This window comes from Oncorhynchus gorbuscha, linkage group LG09 (genome assembly GCF_021184085.1).
Source record: "Oncorhynchus gorbuscha isolate QuinsamMale2020 ecotype Even-year linkage group LG09, OgorEven_v1.0, whole genome shotgun sequence".
Classification (NCBI taxonomy): Eukaryota; Metazoa; Chordata; class Actinopteri; order Salmoniformes; family Salmonidae; genus Oncorhynchus; species Oncorhynchus gorbuscha.
The window spans coordinates 11,504,520-11,518,910 of record NC_060181.1 but is presented as its reverse complement, the minus strand read 5'-3'; the positions used below and the strand labels follow the sequence as shown (position 1 = coordinate 11,518,910).

Sequence of the window (14,391 nt, the reverse complement as noted above, 5' to 3'; positions counted from 1 at the left end):
GTAGTAGACTGGGCTCGGTCCAGTCTTGCTAAGCCGATGGAGGTGGTGATGCTCTGGTGGTGGGTGGGGCCTGTGGGGTGCGCTGGACCTGGTGGGGCTTGGGGCTCCTTGGTGGTGCAGTGGTCTGGTAGGGGTCTCTGGGTGGTCCTCTGTCCAGTGCGGCATGGGGTGTTTTGTCTACCAACTGCCACGTCCTTTAGAGACTTGACAAACATACCTACTGTTTGCTTCTCCGGGTGGGAGTGGTCGTGCAGATGCTCTGGGGTGATTGTTGGTTGCTGAGCAACGTGTACGTTCTGGCGTAGGCCACACCCTCTGGTGATGTCAGCGTTGATTTTCTGAATGGGACGGGCAAGAAAGTCTTTCTGGGGCAGCGGAGGGGAGATGGTGAGGCTACTCTGTTGATCAGGCTGCCTACTCTCTCCTTCTCCTCGCGCAGGTTGTTGGTGTCCGTGGTGAATAATTCATGTAGCCAGGCTAGGACAGGATGTGGAGTGCATCCTGTGTTTTTGCGGGGGTGGACACATCTCTGTAGTAGGTGTCCGCATATGAACCTCCTTGTTGACTGGGGGTGTGGGTAAAGGGCGTTTGGTATGGGGGGGAACTCCTCACAGTGGCCTTTACCTCCTCCTAGAGCTGTGGTAAGACTCTCTCCTCATGGTGGCCTTTACCTCCTCTAGAGCTGTGGTAAGACTCTCTCCTCATGGTGGTCTTTACCTCCTCATGGTGGTCTTTACCTCCTCTAGAGCTGTGGTAAGGCTCTCTCCTCACGGTGGCCTTTACCTCTAGAGCTGTGGTAAGACTCTCTCCTCACGGTGGTCTTTACCTCCTCTAGAGCTGTGGTAAGACTCTCTCCTCATGGTGGTCTTTACCTCCTCTAGAGCTGTGGTAAGACTCCTCATGGTGGTCTTTACCTCCTCTAGAGCTGTGGTAAGACTCTCTCCTCATGGTGGTCTTTACCTCCTCTAGAGCTGTGGTAAGACTCCTCATGGTGGTCTTTACCTCCTCTAGAGCTGTGGTAAGACTCTCATGGTGGTCTTTACCTCCTCTAGAGCTGTGGTAAGACTCCTCATGGTGGTCTTTACCTCCTCTAGAGCTGTGGTAAGACTCTCTCCTCATGGTGGTCTTTACCTCCTCTAGAGCTGTGGTAAGACTCTCTCCTCATGGTGGTCTTTACCTCCTCTAGAGCTGTGGTAAGACTCTCTCCTCATGGTGGTCTTTACCTCCTCATGGTGGTCTTTACCTCCTCTAGAGCTGTGGTAAGACTCTCTCCTCATGGTGGTCTTTACCTCCTCATGGTGGTCTTTACCTCCTCTAGAGCTGTGGTAAGACTCTCTCCTCATGGTGGTCTTTACCTCCTCTATGGTGGTGGTCTTTACCTCCTCTAGAGCTGTGGTAAGACTCCTCATGGTGGTCTTTACCTCCTCTAGAGCTGTGGTAAGACTCTCTCCTCATGGTGGCCTTTACCTCCTCTCAGCTGTGTGGACTCTTCCACACTTCCTCCTCTAGAGCTGTGGTAAGGCTCTCTCCTCACGGTGGCCTTTACCTCCTCTAGAGCTGTGGTAAGACTCTCTCCTCTTTTGCTAATTTAATCTTGTAAATCTCACTCTTAAAACCTCTACGGGATCGATCCCCCCCCGTGGGATGGTTGCGCTAAAGTAGGCTAATAGTATTAGCATGCGGTTGTGAGTAACAAAACAATTTCCCAGGACATAGACATATCTGATATGGGCAGAAAGCTCATATTCTTGTTCTCTCTCTCTTCAAAGAAAAAAACAATAATAGCTTTTCTCTCTCTCTCTCTCTCTTTTCTATCTTGGATCTACAATCTAAAGTCTCTCTTAATCTCTCACTTTGTTTAAGGAGAAGTAACATGCAGTGAAAACAAATATTAAACTTTAACTCTTGAACTGAGTAAAAACTCTAAATATCTTTCTGTTCCTTGTTTGATCTCTTCTCTGTCTCATCTTTCTCTTCTCAATGTTCTCTCTGAGCTGAGGAAATCCTCTCTCATGTCTTCTGCCTTCTCTATCTCTTGTCTCTTCATCTCTCTCACTCTATCTCTCAAACTGTCTTTCTGCCTGGATCTCTCTCTCTCTCTCTCTCTCTCTCTCTCTCTCTCTTTTGCCCTCTCTCTTGCTTGGAGGTCTCTCTCCATTTGGAGGTTTGGTGGTGAGCTCCCTCAACAGCAAATGTCTTTCTGCTTTTTTGTGCTCTCATCTCTCGGGTTTGGTGGTGAGCTTTCCGTCACCTCTCTTTCTCTTTCTCTCTCTCTCTCTCTCTTTCTCTCTCTCTCTCTCAAATCTCTCTCTCTCTCTCCTCCCACTCTCATGTCTTTCTTCCTGTCTCTATCTCTCTCTCTCTCTCTGCTCTCTCTCTCATTCAGATCTCTCTCTCATGTCTTTCTGCAGAAACTTCTCTATCTGTCTGTCTCTCTCTCTCTGTCTCTCTCTCTCTCTCTCTCATCTGTCTTTCTGCCTTCTCTCTCTCTCTCTCTCTCTCTCTCTCTCTCTCTCTCTCTCTCTCTCTCTCTCTCTCTGATCTCTCTCTCTCTCTCTCTCTCTCTTTTCATCTGTCTTTCTGCCTTCTCTCTCTCTCTCTCTCTCTCTCTCTCTTTTCCTCTCTCTTTTCTCTCTTCATCTGTCTTTCTGCCTGCTCGCTCTCTTTCAGTCTCTTTTACTGCCTTCTCTCTCTCCCCGTCTTTCTGTGAGAATGATTAACATGTTTCATGCTATGTGAATGCTGTGAAGAGGGGGTAAAAGAGAGGGAATGATGGGGAGATGGAGAAGGGTGAGGAATGGGTTTCTGCTCAGATGAAGGGTGAGGAAACGAGGGTGGAGATGAAGGGTGAGGAAATCCCCCTCCGTAAATGGGTGGAGATGAAGGGTGAGGAACCTGGGTGGAGATGAAGGGTGAGGAACGAGGGTGGAGATGAAGGGTGAGGAACGTTTCAGGGTGGAGATGAAGGGTGAGGAACGAGGTTTTCCAGCTACCTGGAGATGAAGGGTGAGGAACGAGGGTGGAGATGAAGGGTGAGGAACGAGGGTGGAGATGAAGGGTGAGGAACGAGGGTGGAGATGAAGGGTGAGGAACGAGGGTGGAGATGAAGGGTGAGGAACGAGGGTGGAGATGAAGGGTGAGGACCGATGTGGAGATGAAGGGTGAGGAACGAGGGTGGAGATGAAGGGTGATGAACGATGGTGGAGGCCTGGTGGTTAGGACGAGAGGTCGCTGGTTCGGGTCCCCCAGTCGACTGGGTCTGTTGATTTGCCCTTGAGCGGGGCGCTCAACCCTGGTTGCTCCGGATGGGACAGTCTGCTAGATGACTGGAACGTAAATGTAATATAATACCACATCATGTAAATGTTGAGCAGATTCATTGCAGGTGAATTGTATGTTGTATATAAAAATAAATATTATTGTGTAAAAAAATATATATATTTAAAAGAATATTATGTAAATTGGATATAAAAAATAAATATTATGTAAATTGGATATACAAATAAATATTATTATGGAAAAATTGGATGTACATATAAATATTATGGAAAAAGTGGATATAAAAATTTGAGAGAGTGGACGATTGGGGAAGGAAGGGAGGAAAGGAAGTGAGAGTAAAAAAGAGAAAGATTGAGTCTTCACAACGGTTGTCTTACTTTCAGAAACAGAAAATGGTTATGTTAGTAAGCCTCACCATATTTGTGTTTTAGCCTTGAGGAAGGGAGGCAGGGATGGGAGGAAGAGGAGAGGAGGGAGGGAGAGGAGGAAGGGAGGGAGGGGAGGAAGGGAGGGAGAGGAGGAAGGGAGGAAGGGATGGGAGGAAGAGGAGAGGAGGGAGGGAGGGAGGAATGATCCCCGGGACCACCCATACGTAGAATGTATGCACACATGACTGTAAGTTCATTGCAGGTTTGGATAAAAAAAATGTCTGCTAAATGGCATATATTATTATTATTATTAGGAATGGGAGGAAAAATATATATATATTTAAAAAAAAATATGTAAATTGGAGAGGAGGGAGGGAGAGGAGGATATAAAAATTTGAGAGGAGGGAGGGAGAGGAGGAAGGGAGGGAGGGAGAGGAGGAAGAGGAGAGGAGGGAGGGATCTTAGGAGGAAGGAAAGGAGGAAGAGGAGCCTTGAGGAAGGGAGGGGGAGGGAGGGAGGGAGGGAGAGGGAGGAAGGGGGAGAGGAGAGGAGGAGGGAGGAGGAGGGAGGAGGAGGAGGGAGGAGGGAGGAGGAGGGAGGAGGGAGGGAGAGGAGGAGGAAGGGAGGGAGGGATGGGAGGAAGAGGGGGGGAGGGAGGGAGGGAGGGATGGGAGGAAGAGGAGAGGAGGGAGGGAGGAGGAGGAGGGAGGGAGGGAGGAGGAGGGAGGGAGGGAGGGAGGAAGGGAGGGAGAGGAGGGAGGGAGGGAGGGAGGGAGAGGAGGAGGAAGGAAGGGAGGGAGGAGGAGGGAGGGAGGAGGGATATCTATGATAAACGTGACATTCTTAGGAAAAAAAAAGGGGAGTAAATATGAAAAAGGAGAGGCAGAGGGAGGGGTAAATATGCTGAGATGAAGAGGAGGGAGTAAATATGCTGAGATGAAGAGGAGGGAGTAAATATGCTGAGATGAAGAGGAGGGAGTAAATATGCTGAGATGAAGAGGAGGGAGTAAATATGCTGAGATGAAGAGGAGGGAGTAAATATGCTGAGATGAAGAGGGAGTAAATATGCTGAGATGAAGAGGAGGGAGTAAATATGCTGAGATGAAGAGGAGGGAGTAAATATGCTGAGATGAAGAGGAGGGAGTAAATATGCTGAGATGAAGAGGAGGGAGCGGCAGTTTTCGTTCCCTGTGCTGGCAGCGCCAAAGCCCCCCCGTGTGTGTGTGCATGTGTTTGTGTGTGTGTGTTTCTTTCTGTCTGAGGTTATGTAAAGGTAATCCACACTACGGAGATGGAAGGTACAGAGTGTAGAGTTGCAATCGTCACAAAATACGCTCCAGCATTCAACATTTTATTTTACCTTTATTTAACGAGGCAAGTCAGTTAAGAACACATTCTTATTTACATTAAACGACCTACCAAAAGGCAAAAGGCCTCCTGCCGGGACGGGGGCCTGGGACTAAAAAATACAATAAAATACAATATAAATATAGGACAACACTCATCACAACGAGACAACACTACATAAAGAGAGACCTAACACAACAACCTAGCATGGTAGCACATAACAACAACATGGTAGCACCACAACATAACAACAACATGGTAGCACCACAACATAACAACAACATGGTAGCAATACAACATAACAACAACATGGTAGCACCACAACATAACAGCATGGTAGCAACACAACATAACAACAACATGGTAGCAACACAACATAACAACAACATGGTAGCACCACAACATAACAGCATGGTAGCAACATAACAACAACATGGTAGCAACACAACATAACAACAACATGGTAGCAACACAACATAACAACAACATGGTAGCAATACAACATAACAACAACATGGTAGCACCACAACATAACAGCATGTTAGCACCACAACATAACAACAACATGGTAGCACCACAACATAACAGCATGGTAGCAACACAACATAACAACAACATGGTAGCACCACAACATAACAACAACATGGTAGCAACACAACATAACAACAACATAGTAGCAATACAACATCATTTACATTTACATTTAACATAACAACAACATGGTAGCAATACAACATCATTTACATTTAACATAACAACAACATGGTAGCACCACAACATAACAACAACATGTTAGCACCACAACATAACAACAACATGGTAGCAACACAACAACAACATGGTAGCAACACAACATAACAACAACATGGTAACAACACAACATAACAACAACATGGTAGCAACACAACATAACAACAACATGTTAGCAACACAACATAACAACAACATGGTAGCAATACAACATAACAGCATGGTAGCAACACAACAACAACATGGTAGCAACACAACATAACAACAACATGGTAGCAACACAACAACAACATGGTAGCAACACAACATAACAACAACATGGTAGCAACACAACATAACAACAACATGGTAGCAACACATCATAACAACAACATGGTAGCAACACAACATAACAACAACATGGTAGCAACACAACATAACAACAACATGGTAGCAATACAACATAACAACAACATGGTAACAACATAACAACGACATGGTAGCAGCACAACAACATGTTAGCAACACAACATGTTAGCAATACAACATAACATGGCAGCAACACAACATGGTAGCAGTACAAAACATGGTACAAACATTATTGGGCACAGACAACAGCACAAAGGGCAAGAAGGTAGAGACAACAATACACCACACAAAGCAGCCACAACTGTCAGTAAGAGTGTCAATGATTGAGTCTTTGAATGAAGAGATGGAGATAAAACTGTCCAGTTTGAGTGTTAGGCCTCACTCCCCCCTATCTGAGATATCTACTGCAGCCCTCATCCTTTTAGCTCGTTCCAGTCGCTAGCTGCAGCGAACTGAAAAGAGGAGCGACCCAGAGATGTGTGTGCTTTGGGGACCTGTAACAGAATGTGACTGGCAGAACCGGTGCTGTATGTGGAGGATGAGGGCTGCTGTAGATATCTCAGATAGGGGGGAGTGAACAGGTGTAGTATGTGGAGGATGAGGGCTGCTGTAGATATCTCAGATAGGGGGGAGTGAACAGGTGTAGTATGTGGAGGATGAGGGCTGCTGTAGATATCTCAGATCGGGGGGGAATGAGGCCTAAGAGTATTTTGTAAATAAGCATAAACCAGTGGCTCTTGCGACGGGTATACAGAGATGACCAGTTCACAGAGGAGTATAGAGTCCAGGCCTGTGTAAAGAGCATTGGTGGTAAATCTGATGGCCGACATACTTTTGTACTTCCTGAATATTGAGACGCGCAGTATCATTCCTTCCGCAGCTGTGGAGGCAGTGTTGTCTCTTGGTTCCTTGATCTGGTCTATTGGCCATTTTGTCAAAGTAACCTATTTTTGCATTGATAATCAAGTGACTCGGTGACTGGGGCGGCAGGGTAGCCTAGTGGTTAGAGCAGTAACCGGAAGGTTGCAAGTTCAAATCCCTGAGCTGACGAAGTACAAATCTGTCGTTCTGCCCCTGAACAGGCAGTTAACCCACTCTTCCTAGTCCGTCATTGAAAATAAGAATTTGGTCATAACTGACTTGCCTAAAGGTTAAAAAAAGGTTTAAAAAAACAAAAGAATCCACCCAAAAATGTATTTAGTTTATAAGTAATAACTAGTGATTCTAGGCTATTGTGAAATGGTAGAACCTGCTGTAGCTAACTAGCTAGCCATGTGCTTTTTCTCCATGACCAAAACCAACTAGCCATGTGCTTTTTCTCCATGACCAAAACTAACTAGCCATGTGCTTTTTCTCCATGACCATAACCAACTAGCCATGTGCTTTTTCTCCATGACCATAACCAACTAGCCATGTGCTTTTTCTCCATGACCAAAACTAACTAGCTAGCCATGTGCTTTTTCTCCATGACCATAACTAGCTAGCTAGCCATGTGCTTTTTCTCCATGACCAAAACTAACTAGCCATGTGCTTTTTCTCCATGACCAAAACTAGCTAGCTAGCCATGTGCTTTTTCTCCATGACCAAAACTAGCTAGCTAGCCATGTGCTTTTTCTCCATGACCAAAACTAACTAGCCATGTGCTTTTTCTCCATGACCAAAACTAACTAGCTAGCCATGTGCTTTTTCTCCATGACCATAACTAGCTAGCTAGCCATGTGCTTTTTCTCCATGACCAAAACTAACTAGCTAGTGTAACGGATGTGAAACGGCTAGCTTAGTTAGCGGTGTGCGCTAAATAGCGTTTCAATCGGTTACGTCACTTGCTCTGAGACCTTCAAGTAGTAGTTCCCCTTGCTCTGCAAGGGCCACGGCTTTTGTGGAGCGATGGGTAACGATGCTTCGAGGGTGACTGTTGTCGATGTGTGCAGAGGGTCCCTGGTTCGCGCCCGAGTATGGGCGAGGGGACGGTTTAAAATTATACTGTTACATTGATGCTGTTGACCCGGATTACTGGTTGCTGCGGAAAAGGAGGAAGGTCAAAAGGGGGGTGAGTGTAACGGATGTGAAATGGCTAGCTTAGTTAGCGGTGTGCGCTAAATAGCGTTTCAATCGGTTACGTCACTTGCTCTGAGACCTTGAAGTAGTAGTTCCCCTTGCTCTGCAAGGGCCGCGGCTTTTGTGGAGCGATGGGTAACAGTGCTTCGAGGGTGACTGTTGTCGATGTGTGCAGAGGGTCCCTGGTTCGCGCCCGGGTATGGGCGAGGGGACGGACGTAAAGTCATACTGTTACACTAGCCATGTGCTTTTTCTCCATGACCATAACTAACTAGCCATGTGCTTTTTCTCTATGACCAAAACCAACTAGCCATGTGCTTTTTCTCCATGACCAAAACCAACTAGCCATGTGCTTTTTCTCTATGACCAAAACTAACTAACTAGCCATGTGCTTTTTCTCCATGACCAAAACTAACTAACTAGCCATGTGCTTTTTCTCCATGACCAAAACCAACTAGCCATGTGCTTTTTCTCTATGACCAAAACCAACTAGCCATGTGCTTTTTCTCCATGACCAAAACCAACTAGCCATGTGCTTTTTCTCCATGACCAAAACCAACTAGCCATGTGCTTTTTCTCCATGACCAAAACCAACTAGCCATGTGCTTTTTCTCCATGACCAAAACTAACTAGCCATGTGCTTTTTCTCCATGACCAAAACTAACTAGCCATGTGCTTTTTCTCCATGACCAAAACTAACTAGCTATGTGCTTTTTCTCCATGACCAAAACCTGGAGTTCTATTTTAGCTGACATGGGAACACAAGCAGCATATTAAACTGTGATAATGTTTTAGGTTGTTTTATGTTTTATAATTAACCTTTTATTAAACTCTCCAGAGGGGGGGTATATGTCCAATATAACCCCCGGGGTGCCTTATTGCTATTACAAACTGGTCACCAAAGTAATTAGAGCAGTTTAAAAAAAAGTCATGTTTTCTCACGGCACGTCATTCAAAACACCCTCAAAGCCTGAGATGTAATATTTTCCAATGGGTGGTGCTTCGCCGTGTAATATGAGTTTGTCTCCTCCTGTTTCTTTCTTCCCCAGTTCCCCCTCCCTCTCTTGCCCCCTCCCCTCTTCCCTCTCTTGCTCCCTCCCCTCTTCCCTCTTTGCCCCTCCCCTCCCTCTCCCCTCCCTCCCCTCTTCCCTCTCTCCCTCCCTCCCCTCTCCCTCTCTCCCTCCCTCCCCTCTCCCTCTCTCTGCTCCCTCCCCTCTTCCCTCTCTCCCTCCCTCCCCTCTCCCTCTCTCCCTCCCTCCCCTCTTCCCTCTCTCCCTCCGTCTCTGTGAGTCACTGCACCATGTTGGATACAAAGAGCAGAGGACTCGTGTGACACTAGTATGGGAGCTACCGCTACGCGACGTAGCAACACGCCGACCCATTAATCATCCCACATGGAAATGCTGCTGCTACTCTTATTTGGATAACGGCTAGGCTACACTATGCTATGCTAATTCAGAGCATTAATCAATATGGAAATGATCATGTCGGCTAATTGTTGAGCGGTGTGGAATTGCTATGCAGCTGAGGAGCCTGGCACTACGCTAATCATCAGAAATCAGGAGAGCTAAACTGTCAGGGGTTTTGACTGCCAAGAGGACGACGGTGACACACACGTGTGTTTTTGCTCTGGTCTTATTGTTTTTCATGTCAACCTTGACATTGAGGATGGTGTGTGTGGTGTTGCAAACAGGTGCACCGATATGTGCTACATTTGTGCTGGTGTGTGTGTTGTTGTGCATGCAGATGTGTGTATTCTGACATTTACCGTCTCTTGTCTACAGGTTACAGACAATATATGGGCGTTTTGACGAAGCTTTGAATTCTGAGAACATGGCGCTCAGCCCCAGTCACGGTGAGTCCCTCCCTCTCCTCCTCTTCACCTTGGCTTTCTCTGATGCTTGTCCTTTTATGCCCCATATGGAGCAGGAGATGTGGTATGACTGATCCTGTGTGTTTGTGTGTGTGTGGGGGGGGGGGGGGGTGTTAAAGACTGCCCAATAGGATTACCTGTCTAATCTCTCAGGAGTTTCCAGTTTCAGACATCTGGCGTCTGCTTGGACCAGATCCCTACCTAGCAACACCAGAACTCTTGTTCTTATCTGGCAGTTGGGTTGTCTGTAGTTTGGCTGCAGAGTTGTAGTTTGGCTGCAGAGTTGTAGCTTGGCTGCAGAGTTGTAGCTTGGCTGCAGAGTTGTAGCTTGGCTGCAGAGTTGTAGCTTGGCTGCAGAGTTGTAGCTTGGCTGCAGAGTTGTAGTTTGGCTGCAGAGTTGTAGCTTGGTTGTAGAGTTGTAGCTTGGCTGCAGAGTTGTAGCTTGGCTGCAGAGTTGTAGCTTGGCTGCAGAGTTGTAGCTTGGCTGCAGAGTTGTAGCTTGGCTGCAGAGAGTTGTAGCTTGGCTGCAGAGTTGTAGCTTGGCTGCAGAGTTGTAGCTTGGCTGTAGTTTGGTTTATAGGCAATTTCTAAGTTAGTTAGTCTGGTTTTTATATTGTAGTTTGGTTATACAGATTTGCAGTTGTGGTCTAACATCTGTCTTCAGTTGTCTGCAGTGTTGTATTTTATTAGTTTTGTAATCTGTCTGTTCCTTAGTCAGTCTCTCTACACTGTTTGTTTATTCTGAAGAGGTTAGAGGCTGGGTGTGAGGGTATGGTTGCTATGATACCGTCTCCAGTGGCAGCATGGGCTGATTGGGATTAACCCTGGGACCCCCGAAGGGTTTCAGTTCAGATCCCTCCAGAGAGGGCAGTGAGCCTTTGGGCCCCTGATCTACATACAGAGACACTGAAAGGTCAGATGTACTTCTCATTCTGTGTGTATATATGAAGAAACCAGACTCTGTTTCCCCCCTGAAAAACAGTAACTCAAAGCTCCAACCTGAGGACACAGCACACACATTTAGCCAATCAGACCACAGAAAAGCAGGATGCAGCCAGAGTGAAACCAGAGAGAGAAGAATTTCTCTACACTGTTACTATGGCTGTCGGGGACGAGGGAGGGATGGTCTGTGTGATCTTTGGCTCTGGAGTGAAATCATACTGGGGATATACTCGTGCCGGTCTCTGAGTGCCTTACAATGTCTGTCTGGGGATAGTTTGAGTCATTCTGTTTTGGCTTTCTTCTCTCTCTGTCTCTCGCTCTGTCTCTCGCTCTGTCTCTCGCTCTGTCTCTCGCTCTGTCTCTCGCTCTGTCTCTCGCTCTGTCTCTCGCTCTGTCCCTCTTTCTGCCTGTAGTAATGTGTAGGTTAGGTTTGCAGGTAGGCTACTGCGTTTCCTTGGTGAGAGAGAGATTTTATTTAAGACTGTTAGACTGGTTTTGGGACTGAAACTCACATTTTAAAGTGTGTGTGTCACTGCCACTGGCTCCTCCCACTTTCGCTCTCTGACCTGGAAATGGAATGTCTTCTCCTTGTTTCCTCTTTTCATCACCTTGTTTCATATCATTCTTTCCTCTCCTCATCTCCTTGTTTCCTCTCATCATCTCCTTGTTTCATATCATTCTTTCCTCTCCTCATCTCCTTGTTTCCTCTCCTCATCACCTTGTTTCATATCATTCTTTCCTCTCCTCATCTCCTTGTTTCCTCTCCTCATCACCTTGTTTCATATCATTCTTTCCTCTCCTCATCTCCTTGTTTCCTCTCCTCATCACCTTGTTTCATATCATTCTTTCCTCTCCTCATCTCCTTGTTTCCTCTCCTCATCACCTTGTTTCATATCATTCTTTCCTCTCCTCATCTCCTTGTTTCCTCTCCTCATCACCTTGTTTCATATCCTTCTTTCCTCTCCTCATCTCCTTGTTTCCTCTCCTCATCACCTTGTTTCATATCCTTCTTTCCTCCTCATCTCCTTGTTTCCTCTCCTCATCTCCTTGTTTCATATCATTCTTTCCTCTCCTCATCTCCTTGTTTCCTCTCATCATCTCCTTGTTTCATATCATTCTTTCCTCTCCTCATCTCCTTGTTTCCTCTCCTCATCTCCTTGTTTCATATCATTCTTTCCTCTCCTCATCTCCTTGTTTCCTCTCCTCATCACCTTGTTTCATATCATTCTTTCCTCTCCTCATCTCCTTGTTTCCTCTCCTCATCACCTTGTTTCATATCATTCTTTCCTCTCCTCATCTCCTTGTTTCCTCTCCTCATCACCTTGTTTCATATCATTCTTTCCTCTCCTCATCTCCTTGTTTCCTCTCCTCATCACCTTGTTTCATATCCTTCTTTCCTCTCCTCATCTCCTTGTTTCCTCTCCTCATCTCCTTGTTTCCTCTCCTCATCACCTTGTTTCATCTCCTTGTTTCCTCTCCTCATCTCCTTGTTTCCTCTCCTCATCATCTTGTTTCATGTCCTTCTTTCCTCTCCTCATCTCCTTGTTTCCAAGTCTCACAGATTTCCATCGTATTGCGTCCATCTCCAAAACGAAGACAAGCCAAGAGAATCATCCTTCCTCATAGTACTGTATTTAAACATATCGTTATGGCATTGTTACAGCAGTTTTGCTATCAAGGCATGTCTGTGGCATGTCTACACCTTTCGGTGCTTCTACACCTGCATTGCTTGCTGTTTGGGGTTTTAGGCTGGGTTTCTGTACAGCACTTTGAGATATCAGCTGATGTACGAAGGTCTATATAAATACATTTTGATTTGATTTATTTTTGTAGAGCCTTTTCAACTACTATGGCGTATTGTCTTGGTAATGCTGTTGATATTTTGTCCGTGTGTAGCCAGTGTCGAGCCAGACAGTTTGTGTGGATTAGAGCTGTGTCTGTCACATTGTCTTCCTGGTCAGCTGTGAAAATGTCTAACTTGTGTTGCTGTTTATAAGATGTGATTCTGCAGCTTAGAACACACACATACACACATGCATGCATACATGCATACATACATACATACATACATACATACATACATACATACATACATACATACATACATACATACATACATACATACATACATACATACATACATACATACATACATACATGCACACGCACACGCACACGCGCACACACATACATACATACATACATACATACATACATACATACATACATACATACATACATACATACATACATACATACATACATACATACATACATACATACATACATACATACATACATACACATACACACACACATACACACATACATACATACATACATACATACATACACACATACACACATACACACATACATACATACATACATACATACATACATACATACATACATACATACATACATACACACACACACACACACATATACACACACACACACATACATACGCACGCACGCACACACACATACACACATACACACATACACACATACACACACACACCCTTAATCAACGTTTATTGTCCTCGTACTCAGATTGGTAGATGTAATTGCAGGTGCAATTCATGTAATGCTTGTGTTTCTAGCTCTAACAGTGCAGTAATATCTAGCAATAATAAATAAATCATTCTGAAAAATACAAATAAATTAAGAAATATCAGCAAGCAATGTCCGAGACCGAATTAAATATATATATAATGTGTAAAGACCGCATTGACAGTCTGTGAATAGTGTATATAGACAGTATGTGAATAGTGTGTATAGACAGTATGTGAATAGTGTATATAGACAGTATGTGAATAGTGTATATAGACAGTATGTGAATAGTGTATATAGACAGTATGTGAATAGTGTATATAGACAGTATGTGAATAGTGTATATAGACAGTATGTGAATAGTGTATATAGACAGTATGTGAATAATAGTGTATATAGTGTATGTTTATAGACATAGACAGTATGTGAATAGTGTATATAGACAGTATGTGAATAGTGTATATAGACAGTATGTGAATAGTGTATATAGACAGTATGTGAATAGTGTATATAGACAGTATGTGAATAGTGTATATAGACAGTATGTGAATAGTGTATATAGACAGTATGTGAATAGTGTATATAGACAGTATGTATATAGACAGTATGTGAATAGTGTATGTGTGAATAGTGTATATAGACAGTATGTGAATAGTGTATATAGACAGTATGTGAATAGTGTATATAGACAGTATGTGAATAGTGTATATAGACAGTATGTGAATAGTGTATATAGACAGTATGTGAATAGTGTATATAGACAGTATGTGAATAGTGTATATAGACAGTATGTGAATAGTGTATAATAGACAGTATGTGAATAGTGTATATAGACAGTATGTGAATAGTGTATATAGACAGTATGTG

The 14,391-nt window shown here is 44.6% G+C and overlaps 1 protein-coding gene across 1 annotated transcript in view; it reads left to right on the top strand.

The window, feature by feature from the left end:
* LOC124043165 (CLIP-associating protein 2-like) overlaps nt 1-14,391 on the top strand; it is a 136,756-nt gene that overhangs the window by 35,297 nt on the left and 87,068 nt on the right. Inside the window, 1 exon segment of the mRNA XM_046361423.1 lies at nt 9,935-10,005. Coding sequence (XP_046217379.1) covers nt 9,935-10,005 — 71 coding nt within the window.